Below are 24,460 nucleotides of genomic sequence, written 5' to 3' on the forward strand. Positions count from 1 at the left end.
CGTTTGGGAAGTGAATTAACAGATGGAGAATCTCCCTCTCTTTGTCTCTCCCTTTTCTGTAACTCTTTCAAATCAATCAATCAATAAATCTTTAAAAAGGGGGATGGCACGGGAGAAGCCAGTGCTGTGGCATATCAGGTTAAGCCTCTACTTCCAGCACCAGCTTCCCAAATGCGTGCCAATGTGTATGTATCCCAACTGCTTCACTTCCCATCCAGCTCCCTGTTGATGGCCTGGGAAAGCAGCAGAGGATGGCCCAAGTACTTGGGCCCCTGCACCCATGTGGGAGATCTGAAGGAAGCACCAGGCTCCTGACTTTGCACAACCCAGCCCCAACTTTTACATCTATTTGAGGAGTGATCCAGCAGATGGAAGATCTCTATCCCACAGACAGACTTATCTCTGCCTTTCCCTTTTAAGTAAGAATAAATCGATCCACTGTAAAATAAATACAAATGAATAATAAAAGCACAAAGAAACAGGTAAATGTGTTTTGACAATATATTTAGTCTAGTGGTATTTCATCATGTTATACAAGTTTACTGTTTTTAAAACTTGATAGATGGTTAACATTCTTTCCTTTGTCCTACCTTGGAAATCCACTTGGATTTATACTCAAAGCATGTCTCAGGTTGGACTCCCACATTTCAAGTGTTCAGTAGCCATATATGTCTGTGCCAGTGGCCACTGTATTGAGCAGCATAGTTAAGGACTTTGTTTGTTTGCTTTTTGAAAGGCAGATTTTACAGAAAGAGGAGAGATTAGAGAAAAGGTCTTGTATCACTGGATTACTCTGTAGATGGCTGCAACAGCCAAAGCTGGCAGACAGAAACTTCTTCCAGAATTCCCATGTGGGTGCAGGGGATCCAATTGTTTGGGCCATCCTCCACTGCTTTCCCAGGCATTAAACAGAGCTGCATTGGTAATGGAGCAACCGGTGCCCCTAAGGGGTTCCTGTGCAGAGGAATGGTCCATAGCACCACCGTTATCAGCCCTGAGCAGCATAGTTCTTAAGAACTATGACATGGGGCATGTCCTTAGCACAATGGTGAAGATGCTACTTTGGCTGCCCACATTGCATATCAGACTGTCTGGGTTCAGGTCCCAGACTTTCCTCCCAATTCCAACTTCCTGCTAATATACACCCTGGGAGGCAGCTTCTGAGAATGCAAATAATTAGGCAGCTGTCACCCACTCCCCCAAGAGCCCAATGAGCTTCCAGCTTTCGCTCTGGCGTGGCCTACTGGGCTACCTGGGGCATCTGGGGAATGGATCAGCAAATGGGAGTGTTCTCTTTCTCTCCATATTTTTCACTCTTTCCTCCTTTCCTTCTCCCTTTCAGATTAGTATAACCAAACTTTAAATTTTTTCCCATAAGCAGCAGATACAACATGCTATTCCCCCATGTAGAGCATGGGTCCAGATAATGAGAATATGCCAGACTCCTTTGTCCTGTTTCTGTGTATCTGATCCAGTATGACATAGGCCACACATCCCTCTCTACTCTATCTGGTACAATGTTCCATCTGTTGCATATTATAAAGCGTATTTTAATTGACAATCACTTTTGGAATGCCATAGGGTACACTCATGAATTGCTTGCCTCCGACGGAGCATTAGATTTGAGCATCCCACAGATGTACTCCTATTTATGCTCATCTCATGGTGTCTGTCATTTAGAATTCAGAAAGCTTTATGTGGTACCCATTTCCTATAAAGGAAATTTTAAAAGTATATTATGTATCACTTCTAAACTAATATTCCCCATATATAAGAATACTCATAGGAGAAACCTTTTAAGATATTGCTCAAAATGAGCCTCGCAATATGAATCTTAGGAAAGATATTGCAAAAGATATATTTGGAACACAAAATTTAACCTGAATGGCCTAGAAATGCTGAAATTAATACTCATTTTGCATAATTACTTTATCAGAATGATTGTAACATTACGAAATACCAGTGCTTGGCTTTGCTTGGTTTTTATATAAATATGCAGAATTTCTTTGTAGGCCAGAATATCATCATCATAGTGGCTGGAGCAAATTTACTTTTGAATACTGAAGACCTGAGGGAAGCAGCCAATGTCATTAGCAGAGCCAAAGTGATGATCTGCCAGCTAGAAATAACTCCAGCTACGTCTTTGGAAGCCATGACAATGGCCCGCAGCAGTGGAGGTAATTTTACATATTTGTCATTCTTTCGGTAAAAGATCTTATCGCTGTCTTAATTAAAGTTAACCTTTTAAGTTAAGCAAAGCAATACTTTTTCTGTGGTAAAATATTCTTTCCTCCATCTGTGAGATTCTCTGCCTTCTCGTAGTTCTTGATAATGTTAGAAAAACTTACAAATAGGGTAAAAATAACCCAAGTAGCATTTCCGACATCCTTCAATATTAATCTCCAGTCTAGTTAGCAGAGCTTTTACAAGTGATAATTTGAAGCTCTAAAGTAGCACATTGCTAAGATTCCTTCCTGGGGATGGAACAATGTTCATCTGATAGAGGCCGAGCTGCATGTCACGTGTGATCACTGCCCACTTCATCTTGGCAAATATCCCCAAGAAATTACCTCTGCCTCCTTTGTTAGAAGACTTCACCATCTTTTCAATGAGCAAGAAGATTACTGATATGTTACATTTTCTGTGTTGTCTATGTCCACTAAAAAAATAAATAAATAAGCTCTTTTGTTTGACCTTTGATTTTTGGAAACTTTCAAGCCTACAAAAAGCAAAGAAGGTTGTATACTGAAAGCCATTACCCAGCTTCAAATATTGTTCAGCCCATGGTTAATCTTGATTCATCTGTTCTCCCACCCACTCCCCATCCCTCACTCCCAACAAGTTACAGATAAACAGATTTCTAAAACCCAGATAGTTTCTGTGTGCTTCTTTTCCACCTCTAACTAGTGGGGAAAGCATCGGCTGGAGGGGATCCCAGCTTTGTCCCCTGATGGCTTTGTGGGCTTAACAGAGTGTGTGATTTCTCTGAAGCTTGTCTATAAAATTCATACAGAAATAGCCCCCAAGTCCCGCCCAGGTTCCCACCCATCCCAGGTCCCCAACGTGGGGCATGCTCTGAGAGTCCTGCTCAGGAGGTTTTGATACTTCAACAGTTCTGAATTGCGGCCAATCTCGCCATTCCAAGCACAATGAAATCTTGAGAATCCACTGCCTGACATAGTCCACCTTAGAGTCTCCATTTGCCCAGTTTTTCACTGCCAACATATGGTTGGGGTAGTTGACTGATTTGTTCTGTCCTCCATCATCTGGGTGGGGCTTCTCCCTTTATCTCCCCCTTTACCCCAGAAACAGAAAAAAAATGTGGAAATAATAGTCTTATCCACTTTCCTGTAGCCCTTGAACCTTTGTGCCCTAATTAACTATGTAAAGATTGTCAAAAATAAAGAAAAAAATGGAAGAAGAAAAACGAAATAGCCTCCTAATAAATTGCTATAAGAAAGGAATAAACGGGGCCCAGTGTGATGGCTCAGTTGATTAGCTAATCTTCCCCTATGACCACTGGTTCACGTCCTGGCTGCTCCACTTCCTGTCCAGCTCCCTGTTTGTGGCCTGGGAAAGCAGTGGAGGACAGCCCAAAGCCTTGGGACCCTGTACCCACATGGGAGACCCAGAAGAATTGCCTCTCTCCTGGCTTCTAACTTTGGATCAACTCAGCTCTGGCAGTTGGGGAGTGAACCAGCAGATGGAAGATATTTTTCTCTGTCTCTCCTTCTCCCTATAAATCTACCTTTCAAAAAAATTAAAATAAACCTTTAGAAAATGGAATAAATGATGCCAAACAAGGTGTACTATACCATATAAGTCCCAGTTTTCTTTCCTCCCTTCTACTTTTCTCTAAATTGAAATCAGGATAATATCCTGATCTACCTATCTATGTGGTTGCAACAATCAAAAAGTAGCCACTGGGCCCCACGTGGTAGCCTAGTGGTTAAAGTCCTTGCTTTGTATGCGCCAGAATTCCATATGGGTGTCGGTTCTAATCCCAGCAACTCCACTTCCCATCCACTCCCTGCTTGTGGCCTGGGAAAGCAGTCAAGGACAGGCTAAAGCCTTGGGATCCTGCACCCACGTGCGGAAAACCAAGAAGAGGCACCTGGCTCCTGGCTTTGGATTGGCTCAGCTCCGGCCACTTGGGGAGTGAATCAACAGACAGAAGATCTTCCTTTCTATCTCTCCTTCTTTGTGTACATCTGTCTTTCCAATAAAAATAAATCTTTTTTTAAAAAAGTAGCCACTCTACACACAATGTCTTCTTTTTTAAAAGATTTATTTATTTTTATTACAAAGTCAGATATACAGAAAGGAGGAGAGAGAGAGAGAGGAAGATCTTCCGTCCGATGTTTCACTCCCCAAGTGAGCCACAACGGCCGGTGCTGCACCTGATCCGAAGCCAGGAACCAGGAGCTTCCTCCAGGTCTCCCACACGGGTGCAAGGTGCCAAAGCATTGGGCCGTCCTCGACTGCTTTCCCAGGCCACAAGCAGGGAGCTGGATGGGAAGTGGAGCTGCCGGGATTAGAACCAGCGCTCATAGGGGATCCTGGTGCGTTCAAGGCGAGGACTTTAGCCGCTAGGCCATGCTGCCAGGCCCCCAGACTATGTCTTCTTGATATTGTGGCAGTAATTCTGTGATTTATGTGAGAAAGTAGAAGTATCTACAATTCTTTTCCAAAATATATAAAACTTTAAAAAAAAAAGGAGGGGTGTGTGTGTGTGTGTGTGTGTGTGCGTTTACAAAAGTAATTTCTCCCAACATGCATAGTGTTCTTCATAGCAGTAAATGCAATGGAAGGTACTGATGTGATTTCATTTAAAATGTATGTCATGATTTCACAAATTTTCCTCTTGGCAAAACAACATGCCATGGCAAATTCTCGCTGACATTTAATGTATTTTTAATGGACTCGAAGCTGTCAGGAAGAACTGTAAGCCAAAACCCCGATTCGGTTCCATTTTCTCGTAGTGTCACAGACAGTCTGATGTACTCCCTGTTCTGTGCCCATCTCGGCCGGGTGATGGGAATGCAGCATGCCACTCCACTCCTGCTCCTGTCTTCCTTTGTTCGGATCAAAGTATATTCTCATGTCATGCCTCTGTTCTTCTGCTGCCCCTCGCTTCTCAGACACCCCTGCTTCTTCCAGCTGACTCTGGTTCCCTGGGGCCTACCCAGCTCATGAAGGAGAGGAAGGCTCCACAGCCACAGTGGAGGAGCCATCCTTCCACAGGTTGGAGCCCTCTGGAAGGGCAGGTCACCTGGCCTCTGCTGTCCTTTGATCAGGGGTTTCTAAGTGCTTCCTCCGTCATCAGATACACAGCTCTTCCCACTGAATGGAGGACTGGAAGTTCTCCCAGAAGAGGGTGGGAGTGGGCCTCAGTCACCTTGTCTCCTTATTGTTATTGCTAAGAACCAGAGTGCCTTAAGTATTAATGGGGCATCATTTCTTGTACCATAATATGATTAGTAATGCCTTGCATTTATATGTACTTTGCAGTTTATAACATACTTTCCTGTCCATTTCATCCTGAGAAAAATCTTGGAACAAATATGTAGCAGGCATTAAAGTTAGGAACCAAGACTCATAGCACTATTAACTAATTTGCTCAACCAACAACACACTTTGAGGAAGTGCAGATTTCAGACCACCCTCTATCTCCCAGACACTATATTAAAATTAAACAGTGTCTCTTGAAAAGTAAAAGCCATCCAGTTTAACCCTGTCCAACATGGGCCCAAGGTTTGATTGTTTTGGGTGCTCAAGAAACAAAGGGGACTGCTACCCACACAACCCTGAACCACACATACACACTCACAAATGTGTCTCTGTCCAGAACCCCTCCAAGCTGGCAGCTTTCTCTGCCCAAGTCCCTGTTTGGTAGTACCAGCAGACATAGCTTAGCTTCTGTACCATGAGCAGTGTGTGTATTCACTATGCATTCCGTCTCACATGAAGGAAGACTGATGGAACGACAGGAGAACGCTGGTTTGGCAATCAGGAAGCGTGGCTGTGAATCCAGAATCACTTTGCAAAGGGGGGACCTTGCTCAAATCAGTCAGTCTCTTGCCTTGGGCCTGATCTAACAGCTCTCACACTCCTCTGATGTCACTGTGGACCGATCACAGAGCTGGGTGCACAAGGCCTGTGACCTGGTCAGCACCAAGAGTCCACAAAGTGGCCTAGTGCTCGCTGCTCCAAGTCACCTCTGGGAGGTGTGGTGACAGCTTCACCATGTTCACCGCCTGAGCATTAGTAGCCCATCTCCTTATCTTTATGGCTTGCCAAGAGTGAAACTTGAATTAACTAGGTTACATATGAGTTGTTAAAATACAGAGGGAAAGAGCCTACATCCCTAGATATATTCCCCAAATGCTCTTCTCTCTTTACCATAATCCAGGCACTGGAGTGAAGGAGAGAACAGCCACAATGTCAAAGACTCCATAGCCCCATGTAGCCTTGAGTCACGCTGCTGCGCCTGACTGAATTATGTATTGGGTTCTACTCTGACATCCATTTCAAAGCAAGTGGAACATTGCAGGCACAATGACAATCATGGAGATAATACGACTTCCAGGACCACATTCTAGGTGTGATACAAAGCATGTTTTAATGCGACTCCAATCCTTTTCTATTTGGCAAAGACTTTCTTGGCGGACCAAATGGACATTCTGTGTAGCAGTTTCCAGCAGGGAGATCAAGCTTTGGGTGCTTTTGCTGCTCACATCATAGAAAAGAGCCTACAGAACACCCATAGCAGGATTTTGGATTTGGGGCATCCCAGTCTTCTCACAGTTGCTTTGCTAAGGGGTATTTTCTCCCTCTGTTTCCACCAGCTGGTCCTCGGGACTTTCTGCTCTCTGTGGCAACAAGAACAATAACTTTTGCCTGTTGTGAGCCTCTCCGTCTGCTCCTCCAGGCCACCCCATCATCATTGACATGAGTATGCCAGCCCCTGAGAGGCAGTCAAGAGAAGTCGTCAATTCTACTTCGTAATCCTCACCTCTGCAGCACATTGTGTATTCTCTAGTTTAGCCTGATCCCAGATGACATCTTTCTTTCCATCTTCTGTGTTACAGATTTGCATACTTGTTTGATTAACTGCATCTCCTAATTCTTTGTTTCTTTCATCACTATAAAGCAGCAGATCCCAGACGGGCAGTGCGAAAACAGGGTGGATTTCACAGCCCCCTCATCCCCCAAGAGCCGAATTGGGCACCATTTTGCGTAAGGAGTCAAAGGCAAGGGAAAGGACTGAGCATACGCTGCTGAGCTGGGAGTGAACTCATTTCTGACTCAGTGAACTACAGCAACGTGGCATTCTACAGGTTACACCCAAGACAGGTCTGGGTAGCCCTCAGACCCTGATGGCCAGCAGATCAAGAACTCAAGTAGTTGGTACGTCAGGCACCATTTTGCACACTGTGGCAATAACTTTAGGACTTCAGGGGACAACAGTGAACTGTGCATGTGCTGAGCTCATGAGAACTCACTGAGTTCCACAGATTGCACTGGTCCCACAGGAAAATAATACCAACTGTGGCATCGTACCAGCCAAAATAGGTCCGTGTGGCACCCAGACCTAATATCCAACAGGTTCCAGGAAGATCAGTGCCACCACCAACCTAACTATATAGGACACCTGGTGTCTCTCTAATCCTGGGACCTGCTCCAACCGGAAGTGGGAGAAAGGTTGCAGAGACAATGGTGCAGCCTCAGCACGGTATCACAGGAGGTGGAGATTGATGAGCCAGGAGCTGGGGCTGTGGAGACCATGGTGGAAATCTGACATAAGAACCCAGACCTGGAACTCGCTGGAGGCTGTGGCACAAGTGGCTGCAAACAAAGAGTTGTGTACCAACTGCAATAAGTAAAATCACATTGTAGACCTGTGGGTGACACAGCTTAGAAACCTGCCCCAAGGAGAAGACTCTGCTAACCAGAAGTGCAATGACCAAGAGCAAAAGAAGAGACAAAGGTATAATGAACATTACCTAAAACTCCCCTGTAAAGGAGCAAAACCCTATGCCAACCTCAGAGTTAACTGAGGAACTCATCGAGAAAATGGGGCATACAGAATTGATAAGACTCATTTTCTGATCAAAAATGAGAAGCTCATGCAAGAGTTCAGAGAATTTAAGAAAGCAATAAAGCAAATCAAGGCTGGTATATCAGAAATTAAGAACACAGTAGAGCAAATTAAAAGTATAGAGGAGAGTCTCCAAAATAGAATGAAGCAAGCAGAAGAAAGAATCTCAGAATTGGAAGATATTTCCTGTCATCAGGGGGAAGCAAACAAAAAGCTGGAGGCAGAGCTGGATCAAGCCAAAAAAAGTATTCAAGAATTGAAAGACACTATTAAGAGGCCAAATGTAAGAGTTATGGGAGTCCCAGAAGGTGCAGAAAGAGAAGCTGAGTTTGCAAATGTTTTAAATGAAATAATGAAGGAAAATTTCCCTAATCTAGAGAAAGAATTGGGAAACAAGATCCAGGAGGGGCACAGAACTCCCAACAGGCTTGATCAAAAGCAATCTTCACCAAGACACATGGTCATCAAGCTCTCTTCAATTGAACATAAAGAAAAGATCCTTAAATGTGCACGTGAAAAAAATCAATTGACATATAGAGGAATGCCAATTAAACTCACAGGAAATCTCTCATAGGAAACTCCATAGGCAAGAAGAGAATGGAGTGACATATTCCAGATTCTAAAAGAAAAAAAACTGTCGGCCTAGGATAACATATCCAGTAAAGCTTTCTTTTGTCTTTGAAAATGAAATAAAATTCTTCCACAGTCAAGAAAAGTTAAAAGAATTTGCCTCTTCCAAACCTGCCCTACAAATGATACTTCAAGATGTTCTCTTGACAGAAAAGAGGAATAGCACCTACCAAAACCAAAGGCAAACGGGAAGAATATCCCAGTAAAATGACAACAGAAGACTAAACCAATGAACAACCCATTCCTAGAAGGACAGGACCAAAGTACGACCCATACATGTTAAACTCTGAATGTAAATGGCTTAAGCTCAACCAAGCGTCATAGATTAGTAGACTGGATTAAAAAACAAAACAACATCTATTTATTGTCTGGAGGAGACACACTTCACGAACGAAGATCAGCGGAAACTATTTCGCATGGATTTTGTTGTTTTTCTGTTAGTTTCATCTCTTCAAAACACTTTCTTCTGATTAAATCATTCAGTGACTCGTAGATCATACAGCAGCATCATTTTCTTCAAGAAGGTTCTTGTTGGGCCCGGCACAGTGGCCTAGCGGCTTAAGTCCTCGCCTTGAACGCCCCGGGATCCCATATGTGCGCCGGTTCTAATCCCAGCAGCTCCACTTCCCATCCAGCTCCCTGCTTGTGGCCTGGGAATGCAGTTGAGGACGGCCCAATGCTTTGGGACCCTGCACCCTCGTGGAAAACCTGGAAGAGGTTCCTGGTTCCCGGCTTTGGATGAGGTGCAGCACCGGCCTTTGCAGCTCACTTGGGGAGTGAATCATCGGACGGAAGATCTTCCTCTCTGTCTCTCCTCCTCTCTGTATATCTGACTTTGTAATAAAATAAATAAATCTTAAAAAAAAAAAAAGAGGGTTCTTGTTTTTCATTTCTTCAGCTACACATTAGTCATTTAGTAGCATGTTATTTAACTTCTTAGTGTTGTTAATTTCTTTTTTCTCCCTGATGTTGATTTTGTTTTGGTGCTCTTTATTTAAGTGGATGTATAGTAGCTGTGTAATGGAGACTGTCATATCTAGTAACGTGTCATTTAACTTCATGGCATTGTAAATTTCTGTTTTTCTTTCTATTGTTGATTTTGTAAGATGACTTTTCATTTGAGGGGATGTACAGTAGCTGTGAAATGGAGACTAACATCCAGATGTGAGGATACAATGTAGCATGCATTTCTGCTTCCAGACAAAGATAGACTTACAATAGGAGTCTGGACTCTCTGCCATTATCCATGCCTGCAATGATGGACATATGACTGTGTATGAAGAACTATATTTTAGCAATGATATAGAGGAACGGGGGGGGGGGAGGGAAATTGGGGCTGGGATAAGGGAAATACCAGGAGCTTATGGAACTGTATAGTAAAATGAATAATAATAAAATGTAAAAAAAAAAAAAAGAATTATCAACACATAGCTAGTCTTACTTCATTGGTACCACAGTTCATTTCTAACCCCACCACTCTAGATTATGTTGAAGCAAAGCCTATATGTTGTCATTTCATCCACAATATACCTGTTTTTTTTAATTTATTTTATTTTATTGTATAGTTGTTGACAATCTTTACATAGTTAATTATGGTGAACAAAAAAAGGTTCAGGGGGTATAGGGAAGTATGTAATACTATTATGTCCATATTGTTTCCATCATGTATCTGAGGTAAAGGGGGATATTGAGGGAGAAGCCGCACCCAGTTTCCCGCCCACCCCAAGTCCCGGATGTGGGGCATGCTCTGAGATATTTGCTCAAGTGGTTTTAATAGTTCTCCAGTTACGAATCACTGCCCCTTTCGCTCGATGGGGTCATCCACTGATTGATATGGTCCATCATAAAGTCTCCGTTTGCCCCATATTTCGCTGCCAACTTATAGCTGAGATGAATGATTGACCTGTTCTGTCTTCTGTCGTTTCTTGGTTAGAGTTCTGAGTCCAGCAGTTTGATTGGGGAGATCTCCAAAGAAACTTTGAGGTATTCCCAGACTAGATTCTTATATGTTCTAGCAAGCACAGGGCCCGGCACAGTCCATCACCCTGATCAGCTGGTGGTTGCAATTGACTCAGCTTAGCTCAGCCCCTCACCTGTCCCAGCCTCTGCCTTAGATCCTATGTCTTAGCATCCCTGACTCATGCAGACCAGTAGGTACAAGAGCCTAGCTCCACATGACCTGTGTTCCATGCTGGTTTCTAGTTTGGCTTGTAGTCCAGGGCTTGCTTGGTCCTGCCCAGTATATCGCACTCCATTACCAATTCACACGATGACCAATGGAGCTACTTTGCCCAGCTTGTCCAACCCCCAGGTCTGGACCCCATGTTCACCAGCGAGAGCTATGACTCGCCAGGGGAGTTTCCCAAATTCCTCCACTTGATCCACTCCCACACCCAGTTCTCATACATGCCAATGGGTTTTAGGCCAGTGCCCGGTGTACTCTGGCCTCCCATTTGGCCTTGTATGAGCTGGTGAATGTTGCAGCCCGGCCCACCCCACACCCTATTCAGGATGCACATTTGGGTGCTGCTGCCTTGCCCAGTCCAGTCTGTCACAGGTCCCTTTACCTGTGATTGATGGCAGGCTCCTTGGTCACACCTAGCTTAGTCCATAACCACCCAAACTTTTAGGTTTACCAGTGGGGCTAAACTTTCTACAGGGTGTGGCCCACACATCCTGCACAGAATCCACCCCAGGATAAGGTTCTAGAGTGCTAGTTGATATTATGGCCCTGCCTAATGTGACCAGTCTCCTGAACCATCATCATGTCAGGCAAAACAATATCCTGCTAGACAAGCCGGAGCCTATCTTTTGCATGATAGGTGTTCACAGCTCAGCATTGTTAAGTGATTAGAAGTTCTTCAAGGGAAGAGTTACTGGCATTGGGAATCTTTAGGATTGACTCAGATCCCAGAAACAGTGGGGTCAGCCTGAAGCTACCAAAGCAGCGATTCGGACAACCAATACCCCAGAGCTCCCTTGCCGGGCGGCCAGCAAACAAAGCCTGGCGCCAAATGGTGCACTGGCGGGCCCAGCTCACCATGAGCACATGGTGGCTGGGATTGGGATCCGAGCAAGACACTCCCTCCTGCAGCCCCCAGCAGCCTCCTGGCTGCTGAAGTTTAAACCCACAGGCCCAAGGTTGCGCCCCACCCAATCCCGTCCACCGCCCAATGAGGGCGATGGGTGGGCCCTGGACCCACCCAGTCCCAGAGATTCCCCCCCTCGGTGTACTCACCCGAAAGGAAGTAGCCCCCGAATCCAGGTGGGCCCAGGCCCAGCTCACCATGAGCACATGGTGGCTGGGATCGGGATCCGAGCAAGATGCTCCCTCCTGCAGCCCCCCAATATACCTGTTTTGAATGTGACATACTATATATGTTTTTAAAATGGTATCTTTACATGATGTACAGCACTTAATTTATAATTAGGTTTATTCCCATCACAGTTACTTTTATCACTAATTACTTGCTAGTGTAATGAGTAACATTTCGGACTTCCTCTCCTTATAAGCACATAAATACAAATGTCCATATGGTTACGTTTCATTTATTTTGTTTAAAAGGGGTAGGATTAGTAAGAAAAACTACTAGGTTTTTCACTTGCAAAGTCTTTCTCTGACTTCTCTGACAAAATAGAAATAAACATCATTCTTTTAGTTTACTCGTTTATTTCCTTATGCTTAAAGGGGAGAGAAAGAGACAAGATGTTCCATTCACAGGTTCACTCACCAAGTGCTACAGCTGGCACAGGATCCAGCCTACACTGAGAGGTTGGAACTCTACCAGACTATCTATGTAGGCAGTAGTGGTGTAAGCACTGGGGTCATCACTGGCTGCTTTCAGGCACAATAGCAGGAAGCTGGATTGGAAGCCAGGTCACTCAGAACTCAGCTGGAACGCAGAGCTGTGATGCTGGCCTCCCAGCAGCAGCATAACTCCCTAGACTGCAATGCCTGCCCACTTCATTCCTTTTAATAACTGGTGTGTTATATAGCCAATGTCTGTTACACTTTTTTAAGCCAATCCCACTTGATGTGTTGGTTTCATTTTGTTTTTTCTTCTATTATAAACAGAACTGCGTAGGCATCATCATATATCATCTCTGCATGCTTGTGGACTTCTGTAGGATAGGTTTAGAAAAGAAATAGCTAGATCAGGGATCTTTTCATACACACACACACAAAGAAAAGAAAAATGGAACTTTTTAGGAATGACTGCCCTGCAAATCCACATTAAGCTGAGGAATGTGCGAAGGAATGCATAGTTGAGGATCACTCTAGGTCCACAAGGTATTTTAGCTAAATACTTCAGAAATAGGGAACAGTAGATTATTCTGGACACCTGAAAAGTGAGTGTGTTAGAATGTTGGGCAATGAGGGCCTTGAGGCATAATTGACATTTAAGACCTTACAGCAGTGGGACCACCAATGGTTGCCAGGCTACAAATTTGAGCAGAGAGCAGAAAGAAAGAGTGGCAGGATGGTGCACTAGGCTGTGAATGAAAGACAATGTGATAACAGTCAAAATCCTTTACAACTGTGCAACATTATATACAGGGTTTTGATGCCCACTTTCTACTTCAAGCTGCACAAGGACCTGTACAAAAATCTGAGCAAAGATAGTCCATAGATTTTCTGTGGGTGAACCTTCTTGATTTTAAATCACAAAAATGTGCAGAAAGTGATAGACCTTACTGGACAAGACCCACTGACTGACCAAAATCTTAAGCCCGAAGAGGCTACAGAAGTAGACCAGGGAGACTCCCCAGCCCAAAGTGGCAGACGGTTTCCATTAGCCACATGCTGGTCAGGGTCTCGTGAGAATGGAGAGTGGATTGGAGCCAGGAAGACTTGCAAATGCTCAGAGTCCTTGATCGTACTCTGCAGCACCACTCTGATTGAGCAGGATTGAGAGACAGTGCAGGAGTCATGCATTTTTACAAGCTCTCCTAGTGATGTTGATTTGCAGCCAGTTTGTGGACCGACGCTCTAGAAGAGTCTCTGAGAACTGCAGCTAGAGGATTTCACTCTATAGATCTGTAGTTAAGAGGGATAGAACACACAAGTTAGTGGCCTTTATTAAGAGAAAAAGAAGGCAAACCTATATTTTTGAGTACTCTGGTGAGTACATGTTTTAACAAAGAACTACCTATGAAGTAATTTCTAAGACTAAGTTTTTACTTCTTAATGTCCTTGTTGTTGCCTTAGCTATATAATCACACATTGTAAATACTGATGCTTTCCCTTGAAGCTAAAATTTCATAAAGTGGACTTAAAGAAAATGAACATAAGAAGGAATTGGTATCAGGCTATCCTGGAAATGGAAACCTGAGACTTTTCTTCATCTAAGCAGTACCAAAATGGTTGAGCCTGGAGATTTTCCCTGCTGAGTGCTACATGTGACAACCACTGACTCGCTTTCCTGTTCTCCCACAGTGAAAACACTGTTCAATCCAGCCCCTGCCATTGCCGACCTGGATCCCCGCTTCTACACCCTCTCCAGTGTGTTCTGCTGCAACGAAAGCGAGGTAACGCCAGATTCTTTGAGTCATTCTATGAGAAAGCGAAAGACTTGAATGCCAATGGATAAAGCAGAGAGACACAATTAACCACATCATTTGATCATGTGTAAATTTTTGGGCTCAGTGAAAACTGCATTTTCACTTTACTGGGATATACAGAAAAGGAAATTAGTAAATCCTGGCAGAGAAAACGATTCTGAGCCACTCCCATCATCTGACACATACCAAGCTTTAGTTGACTTTAGTCCCCTCTCTGCCCTCACACTGTTGGTACTTTATTTTCTAATTGTTCCATTTCCTGCAGACTAATTACTATCAGAGTTGCCAATTGCAGCAAATAAAAATACAGGATGCCTTGTTACATTTGCATTTCAGATAGACCATAGTGTCCCAAGATACCTTTACTGTGAAACTGGTTGAAATTCACATGTACCTGAGCTCCATGTATTTTATCTGGCATCTCTAATGAGCATCTGCTACCTGCCACTGTGCAGACCCCATGATGGCCCCAACTTCATTCTCCACTGATAGCTTGGAGACCTATGGGCTGTCCCAAGAGGCATGCAACCTCAGTCCACCTGAGGGTCACAAGGGTCACCTTGTCCCACACGTGTACGAACACTGTGCCAGTCAGTCTTCAATCTTTTAGGAAGTAAATTTCAATATTTTTCCCTTTTCACGGTCTTGCAGCATTAGATCAAAACTCTTTCCCACTGAGAGGATATAGGGTGTATTATCCACACTGGAGAATGCAGCATGCAGAGAGAAAGTAATTCGTGAACTATAATGGTTCATTTTCCATGTGGTTCAAAAGCAGAATAAAAGCTTCTAGAACTTCATGACCTATGTGCTTGAGAACTTCATCTCTCAAAACATAGAGGATACAAAAAGACAGCAACAAGGAAACTAGTTTTAACAAGACACAACAGGTTATCCAGGATTGCTGAACAGCCACCATGACCAGGCCCTGTGCTAGAAAAAAGGATTTGTGGGACACAGTGACCATTTCACAAGAGGCTAGATTACCCTCAGCTGCCTCACTGGCTTAGCTTTCCCTGCTGCTTACTTAACAAGGACTGTATTTGTTCCTGAAACACTCATTACCTTCACATTACTTACTCATTTCTTCTGTCTTCTCCATTAAATTACACATTCTGTGAAGACAAGGGCATCTTGTCTTACTCTTCAATCCCCAGCAACTTTCCCTGTGTATGTAGTTGTCTGTTGATGTGTGATAGATTGCACCCAAATGTACTGGATCGTGGAAATTATGACTTGTCATTATTTTAATCATTTCTGTGCTTCAGGAATTCAGACAGGACACAGCATGGATTGTCCCTGCTTCACAATGCTTGGGACCTTCTTTGGAAAACCTCAAAAAGGCAAAGGGCTGGGATCATTTGAAGCCTCCTTTATTCACACGTGCAGTAGTGGGGTGCTGGTTGTTCCCTGGGGCATAAAGGGACTATTGGCCAGAACACTCACCACTAGCCTCTCCTGGTGGCCTGGATTTTCTCACAGTGCCTTACACCTGGGTTCTGAAATCAGCCTCGTGCAAGAGAGAATACCAGGCAGAAGCCTTGCTGGCTAGTAAGACTTGGCTTTGCACCTTCCTAAGTTATACAACATTCTTTCTGCCCCATCCTTGTGTGTGTGTGTGTGTGTGTGTGTGTGTGTGTGTGTGTGTGTGTGTGTGTTGAGAGAGAGAGAGAGAGAGAGAGAGAGAGAGAGAGAGAGAGAAAGGAGAGAGCAGCTCCCATCCCCTGGCTTACTTCTCAAATGCCTGCCATTGCTGAGCTGTGCCAAGGCCCAGACCAGGAGCCAGAGCCTCAGTCAAGATCCACCTGGATGGCAGGAACTCAGTTTCTTGGACTGTCACCATTGCCTCCCAGCTTTCATGTTAACAAGAGCCTGGAGTCAGAAGCCAGAGACAGGAGACCCACACAGCCACTCTGCAGGAAACAAGGGTATTAACTGCTGGGTCCAATGCCAGCCCTCACCCCATTCTATCAGCTAATGCAGGAAGGTCCACTCTGGCACCAACATCTGTGCATATTGCCATTATCATGATATAAAAATGGAAAGTATGATATATATAATGTATGTATGATAATATCTAATTATAATTACTATAACACTATAGTAACTAATCATGTTATATTATAAAATATATTAATACATGTAATCTATAAACTGCACAATGTTATATGAGTATCATATGACAATTATCTATTAAAATTAATATATATTAATACAGTTATCACTACTATATAACACTTCTACAGTGTACATGCACAAACTTGGCACATAGTAAATAATTTTTTTGTCTCATTCAGCCTGCCCTCCCTCCTTCTCACCCTCTCTGCAGCCCACATTGTGTCCTGCACACTCTGGCCATAGTAAATTCTTATTAAGTAAATGAACTCTTATCTTGAAGGAAATTGATCTCAAAAACTTAATGAGCAGAGCCCAGCGCAGTAGCCTGTTGGCTTTCTTGCATTCGCCAGGATCCCATATGGGCACTGGTTTATATCCTGGCAGCTCCACTTCCCATCCAGCTCCCTGCTTGAAGCCTGGGAAAGCAGTCGAGGATGGCCCTAGGCCTTGGGACCCTGAACCCAATGGGAGACCTGGAAGAAACTCCTGGCTCCTGTCTTCAGATGGGCTCAGCTCCAACAGTTATGACCACTTGGGGACAATGGAAAATCTATTGTGTCTCTCCTCTGTAAACCTGCCTTTCCAATAAAAATAATTAAATCTTTAAACAAATGTTTTTAAAAGGTATCTAAAGCAACTGAAGTGAAATATAAAACCCTGTTAAAGATGGACTGTGGGCACATGGATGTTTGTAGCATTATCTATTATTTTAAAGATTCTGTCATTGAAGAATAACTTAATAAGAGGTGTTAAGGAGACATGTCAGTGTTTCTGAAATGGGCCATTCAAATCAACAGACATAAGTGGTGCCAGTAACAAAGATCAATGCAAAATTTATTTTAAATAGTGGACTCACAGTAAAAGCAACTCAGAAAGGGTCTGTGCACAAGGTCAAGTTCAGGAAGCCTGTGCAACAGAGAAAATGGAAGTCTAGAATGAGCAGGCACTGGGGGATGACTTTGGGTGCGTTCAGAGCAAACGTAAGGGAGGCATTCTCAGGAAGAAAGAGCATAGGGTTATGCTATAATACAGAGAAGACAGAATTTGGTTACACACTTTTTTAAAAGATTTATTTCTTTTTATTGGAAAGGCAGCTATACAAAAGAGGACAGAAAGATTTTCCGCCCACTGTTTCACTCCCCAAGCAGCCACAATGGCTGGAGCTGAGCCAATCTGAAGTCTCTTCTAGGTCTCCCATGCGGATGCAGGGTCTCAAGGCTCTGGGTCATTCTTGACTGCTTTCCCAAGCCACGATCAGGGGGCTGAATGGGAAGTGGGGCTGCTGGGTTTACAACTGGCACTCACATGGGATCCTGGCACGTGTAAGGCCACTAGGCTATGCCCCAGGCCCTGGTTATATACTTTTTAGTCAATAATTGTCACATAAGGACGGGCATTCAATGCATTGGGCAAGTCACAGTGTAAGATGCCTGTTGGAGTCCACAGGTTCCTGCTTCCGGCTGATGCATACTCTAGGCAGCGGCGTCTCAGAGGCTTGGATTGAGTTTCTAGCTCTTGGCTTTGGCCTGACACAGTCCCAACTGTTACAAGCATTTAGAGAGTGAACTGATGGAATGGGAGTTTCCTTTCTTCCCCCACTGATTGTCTCTTCAAATATATTTTTTAAAAGTAATTTCATATAATTCATGGAGTTCAGTGATTTTTAAAAACTACTTCAGAACCACAGAGTTTTCCCAGAGACTCTAGAGAGGTCCTAGGGAGCCAGGAATCCAGCCTGAAGCCCCTCATCCCTTCTGCCAAAAAGCATTTTATAACCTGGTGAAGAAGCACTGATTCTCTCCCAGCCCCACATTTTCTAGGGTTCAATGATTTGGGGAAAGTCATCAATGCCATCAATGCCAGGCCATTGCTTTTTTCTCCAGAGTGCCTACCCCACCCTGCTTCAAACTTCTCTGGCAGAAACAGCTACACAACAGGAATACATAGTCTGCAAACATGCACAGTTAGAACCAGCACGAAGAGAGGGGCGGCCTGCTCCAGGAGAGGCCTGCAAGAGCCACACCCGCAGATGGCCTAATTCACACCAGAGTCATTGCAGTGGCCTCTCCTTTCTCCTTTCCTTCCTCCCCAGCTTCCTTTCCTGCTTTGATAGACTTCTCATTGAACCCCAAACTGTTTATTCAGAAAATGATCACACAGGCAGGACAGCTGAAAGAGCAGTGTAGTGATCCTACCTTCCACATGAACAGTGAGCATTTTGCCCTATTTGCTTCTGTCCTCCCATGTATGTATTTATTCTTATTTTATTTAAAAACAAGTAAAGGGGCTGGCATTTTGGTGTGACACATGAAGCTACCACCTGTAACACCAGCACCGTTTTCTGGGTGCTGGTCCCCGTCCCGGCTGTTCCGCTTCTGATTCCTGTTGCCTCACCTGAGAAGAGCAGCAGAGGATACCCAGGTCCCTGGGCCCTGCACTCGTGTGGGAGACCCAGAAGAGGCTGAGGGCTTCTGGCTGGCACAGTCCTAACCATGTGGCCAGTTGAGGAGTGAACTAAGAGATGGAAGATTAATTTCTCTATCTCCCCTATCTCTTTCAAATAAATAAAATAAATCTTTTTTAAAGGGAGTAAATATTTTGTTTTTGTTGATAGTTACTTACAGATCTGATCCCTCACCTCTTGATACATCAGCATGTATTTTATAAAAAGAACCACACCTAAGAAAATTATCCCCCAAAATGGATAAGTCCATACTAATATCCAGACCATTATCAAATCCCTCCTAGTTTTAAAAACTGTTTTGCTTATTTGAAAGGCATAAATACAGCGAGAGAGAATCTTCCATCTGCTGGTTCACTTTCCAAACGACCTCAATGACTAGGGCTAGGCCCAGCCAAAGTCACAAGCCTGCAACTCCATCTTTGTCTCCCACATGAAATATATAACTCAGTACTGGGTTGCCTTCCCAGGGGCTTGAACAAGGAGCTGGATCAGAAATGGTGCCACCAAAATTCAAGCTAGTTGGCATCAGTGTGATGCCAGCATCGTCACAGGCTGCAGCACAGTCTGTGTGCTACACCACCAGCCTCTGAGATGCTCTTTCTGGCTATTTTTGTTATTCTGCTTACTTTTTTACTCTTTTTTTCATAGCAGTATCTACAGTGTCCATCAAGGATCCCATTATACTTGTTGTTACCCTTTCTCCCCTCCCCCCAAAAAAACCATTTTCTATAAAAACCAATGTGACTTGTAGATATGGGTTACTTTTTCACTTTTGTGTATTCCAGGCTGAAATTCTAACTGGCCTTCCAGTGGGCAGCCCTGCAGATGCTGGCAAGGCCGCCTCCATACTCCTGGAGCGGGGCTGCCAGGTGGTCATCATCACCCTAGGGGCTAAAGGATGTGTGCTGCTGTCGCAGACGGAGCCTGTCCCAAAGCACATTCCCACCGAGTACGTCAAGGCCGTCGATACCACGGTAGGTTTTAAAGTCTAAGAATCCTTATTTGTTGGTAACCAAATTGCTACACTGAAATTCTGGTAATGAACTAAGGGCTTAGGAAGCATTATAGTAGATGAGCAACACAACCAGGCAGGAGAATTGTATCTTAAGCCTTCTGTAACTCATGGTGAGAATCTGCACAAGCCACTCTGCCTCTCTAGGCCTGTGTTTCCTCATCCATAATAAAAATCAGATTTTCAGCAAAATTACACCTGTACTCTCTATATAATTGAATAACTCCTTTTGAACACATTACACACCTGTCGTGGACTAGGTGCTGAACAAGGGGACGTGCCTGCCCTCCCGGGGCTTGCAGTGTGGACAGTAAGCAAGTCTGTCTGGAAGCCCTAGTTAACAGAGGTCATTCTTTCAGCCAGCTGATACTGGTGCTAACACTTACTGCATGTAATTCCTCAGCAGTTACACGGGGCAGGCACTGTCATTGGCCTTATGTGGCCAATGAAGCAACCTGCTCAGGCTCACTCTGCCTGTAAGCAACTAGGGCTAGGGGATCACAGTGAGGCGTGCAAGCTCCACACGAATGTTTTGTGTTAAGGACCTCTGGGAAGAATAGATGTGTGAAGTGGACCAGTCACAGCTAATGACTCCAGTCAGAATGAAAAGAGAAACCAGCTTGATAAAAGGTTTCTGATCCCCTCTGCAGCCAGGGAAATGCAAATGGTTGTCTTCTTGTTAGAAGAACACTGGAAAACTAAACTTCAGGGACAGGAAACTAGTTGAGGAAGAACACAAATTTTAAGATTTTTACATATTTTTTAATTGATTTATTATTTATAAAAATGTTTTGGTTTGTTTTGATGTTGAGAAGTAAGCCTGAAGGGATCTGATGGATACAGAAATGCTGTGAAAAATACATAAATACAAGAAATGCTTCCATAGCAGGAAATTAACATCTTGGTAACAGCTTTCAAGGTGTGATATATTCTGCTATATTAGAAAACATGTTAGCTGGAGTCCAGTTTTTGTTACTTCTAAGTTTTGTTCTATTTTATCAACAAACACAGGAGCCTCAAATTAAAGAAATTCCTTATTAGACTAAAACTGTTCCAAATCCTAAAGTGAGATAAGATATTCCCTGGCTAACAGCAACCTGTCAGACCTGAATGGGCACACAGAAGGAGTTCAGCCTTTCACTTCCAGACCCGAGTTAGTTACCAGTTCTTTTGGCTGTAAGAGCCAGAGGGGCCTTCACAGGGCAGGGATGTATATGGTGCACCTAACTGGGAAGTGAGACGCAGCAGATGCAGACAGTAAACCATGTCCTGGAGACCTCTCCCTGCCAGCTCTGCTCTCCCTGGCGCAGTCCCTGGCAACGCACATCCCCATCACTGGTGTCAAATAAGAAACAGAAGATGACAAAGTGGATGATGATCAGACAAAGCAATGCATGTCCTCCACAGAAATCCTGTGCAAACGCACTGCTTGGGCCTTGGGCTAAGTGAGGTTACAAACAGCTGTGGAAAAAAGGACATTGGAATTAGTAGCCTGATTCTCAGAGAAATTTCATGCTAAAGGATGACTTCTTAGATCCTGACTGACTGAGATTGGTGATATCTGCATTTTGTTGAGATACTATTTTGTGCCCTTCCATGTGAATTCTCAACACTTGCAATTGAGTATTGAGCTTAAGAAAACTGAAGATGTTGAAAGGATGAAGTCTACACACCATTCAGGACAAGGGACATTTGTGGAAGCACCACAACAGAGAAGAGGGCTCTAAGACTGAGCAGGCTGGAATTCCAGTCCTTGCTCCTGAAAACTTGCTGTCACTTTGGTCAGGCAACTTGTCAAGGCCTTGGATACCTCACTTCCAAAATGCCTTGGGAGCAGCCATTATGATGCTGTTTAAGATGCCCATGTCCCATAGCAGAGGGCCTGTGTTCAAGGCCCAGTTCCCCTTCCTATTCCAGCTTCCTCATAATAAGCACCTGGGAAGCAGCTGTTGGCCCAAGTACTGGAGTCTGCCAAGTGGGACATCCAGATGGACTTCCTAGCTCCTCGTTCAGCCTGGCCCAGCCCTGGCTTTTTTTTTTAAGATTTATTTATTTTATTACAAAGTCAGATATACACAGAGGAGGAGAGACAGAGAGGAAAATCTTCCATCCGATGTTTCACTCCCCAAGTGAGCCGCAACGGGCCGGTGCTGTGCCAATCTGAAGCCGGGAACCAGGAACCTCTTCCAGGTCTCCCACGCGGGTGCAGGGTCCCAAATCTTTGGGCTGTCCTCTCCTGCTTTCCCAGGCCACAAGCAGGGAGCTGGATGGGAAGTGGAGCTGCCGGGATTAGAACCAGCGCCCATATGGGATCCCGGTGCCATTCAAGGCAAGGACTTTAGCCGCTAGGCCACTGTGCCGGGCCCAGCCCTGGCTTTTAATTGGTCATTAGGGATTGGCTCAGTAGGTGCAAAGTCTCTTTCTCTCTGTGTCTCTCCCTTTAAAACGAAACAAAAAATTTAAAAAAATTTTTTTTGAATTTTTAAAAAGATTTGTTTTGCACCTAGTGCGGTAGCCTAGTGGCTAAAGTCCTTGCCTTACATGTGCCAGGATCCCATATGGGCGCTGATTCATATCCTGGTAGGTCTCACTTCCCATCCTGCTCCCTGCCTGTGGCCTGGGAAAGTAGTCAAAGATGTCCCAAAGCCTTAGGACCCTGCACCCGCATGGGAGACCCAGAAGAAGCTCCTGGCCTCTGGCTTTGAATGGGATCAACTCTGGCCATTGTGGTAACTTGGGCAGTGAATCAGCAGATAGAAGATCATCCCCTCTGTCTCTCCTCCTCTCTGTATATCTACCTTTCCGATAAAAATGAATAAATCTTTTTTTAAAAGATTTGTTTTATTTGAAAAGCCAAGTTACAGTCAGAGAGAAAGAATGTCCATCCACTGGTTCACTCCCCAAATGGACACAATAGCCAGAGTTGGCCAGGCCAAAGCCAGTAGCCAAGAGCTCAATCCAGGTCCTCACATTGGTGTAGCGGCTAAGCACTTGGACCATCTTCCACTGACATCCCAGGAGCTGGATTGGAAGTAGAGCATCTGGGAATCCAATTGGTGGGCCCATATGGTATATTGAAGACTGCAGGCCAACCCACAATACCCCTGTATTTTGTAATAAATAATAAATAAAATGAACTCATTACATTCATACTGTGAACTGGGAAGGGTTGAAACAGGAAGTAATCTCTAAGGTTCCTTGGAACTCTAGATTTTTGGTTCTTTGGTTAGATAATTTTCATTCATTCATTCAACAAATACTGAGATCTGCTTACATGCCAAATGAGAGAAAATCCAATATATTTGAAATATAGAATATCTAGCATATTTGGAATTTTCTAGAGAGTAACAATTTTTTTTTCAAAATTCAAAGATGAATTTAGTAATCGCTATATGGAAAATAGCAGAGGACTGATGTTGTATACCTTGGGTTAACTGTCTCCTGTAACACCTATATTTTACATGAATGCCAGTTTGAGTCTCCACTGCTCCACTTCAGATCTGCCTCCCTGCTAATTTTCCTGGGAAAGCAGGGCTGGATGACCCAGGTCACTGGGCCCCTGGCACTCATGTAAGAGACATGGGTGGAGTTCCTAGCTCCTGGCTTTGGCCCGGCCCAACCCTAACTTCAGTGGTCATTTGGAAAATGAACCAGTGGATGGAAGATCTCTGTGCCTCTGCCTTTTAAAGATTAGGAAAAAAAAAAGAAGAAGAAGAAGAAAGAACCACACTAAAAAAAAAAAAAAAAGAAAGAAAACCGCAGAAATTGAAAAAACTGAAGCAAATTTTTCCCTTTAGGCCATCTGGAATCAAAGGGGGAGAGGATGATTAAGTAAATATAATCTTTGTACATCATGAGGCTATAAATGCATAGTCATAACAATGCAAATGCTAATTACTGATTTGATCAAAATGGAGTTATAATCATATTGTGACGATGGGAGGATAAAATGAGTATGTATTTGGATGCATGAGGGAGCAGACAAGAGAACTAAATGTTCATCTTCCATAGTTGGAAGTCAAGAGATATTATCTAAAAGTGAGTCTAAAATAGCAGTATAAGCACGTTACCAGAAATACCAGAGAAAGCCACTAAGAATTTAAAGTATCTGCCTCATGGAAATGTGAGTATAAAGGAATGGAGCATTTACACTTGTTTCTTAAAACTATGTACAGAGATGGCCTGACTTTAAAACAAACAGAAAAATTAACAACATACAGTGAAACCATTTCACACCCACTAGGATAGCTGTAATCAAAGCTAGATATTGGCAAGTATTGTGGATGTAGGGAAATTAGAACTCTTATGGACTGATGGTAATAATGTACTGTGGGATAGCCACTTTGGAAAACAACCAAAAGTGCCCCAAAAGTTAAACAGTGAGTTACCATATATTCCAAAAATTCTACTTCCAGGTAAATAGCTAAGAGAAATAAAGACATGTTTCCACACGAAAAGTCATTTGAAAATGCTTACTTCCACCCAAAGTGGAAAACAACTATTGTTTATCAGCAGCTGAATGTATAGTTTCACACAGTGAAATATGATTCAGCCATGAAAAAAGAATACCAAT

The 24,460-nt window shown here is 43.8% G+C and overlaps 1 protein-coding gene across 1 annotated transcript in view; it reads left to right on the plus strand.

Moving 5' to 3' along the window:
* Positions 1-24,460, plus strand: part of RBKS (ribokinase) — a 104,655-nt gene that overhangs the window by 40,108 nt on the left and 40,087 nt on the right. Inside the window, exons 5-7 of the mRNA XM_004582696.4 lie at positions 2,013-2,177; positions 14,169-14,260; positions 19,661-19,849. Coding sequence (XP_004582753.1) covers positions 2,013-2,177; positions 14,169-14,260; positions 19,661-19,849 — 446 coding nt within the window. The remainder of the gene's footprint in view (positions 1-2,012; positions 2,178-14,168; positions 14,261-19,660; positions 19,850-24,460) is intronic.

The sequence above is a fragment of the Ochotona princeps genome, chromosome 8 (genome assembly GCF_030435755.1).
Source record: "Ochotona princeps isolate mOchPri1 chromosome 8, mOchPri1.hap1, whole genome shotgun sequence".
Classification (NCBI taxonomy): Eukaryota; Metazoa; Chordata; class Mammalia; order Lagomorpha; family Ochotonidae; genus Ochotona; species Ochotona princeps.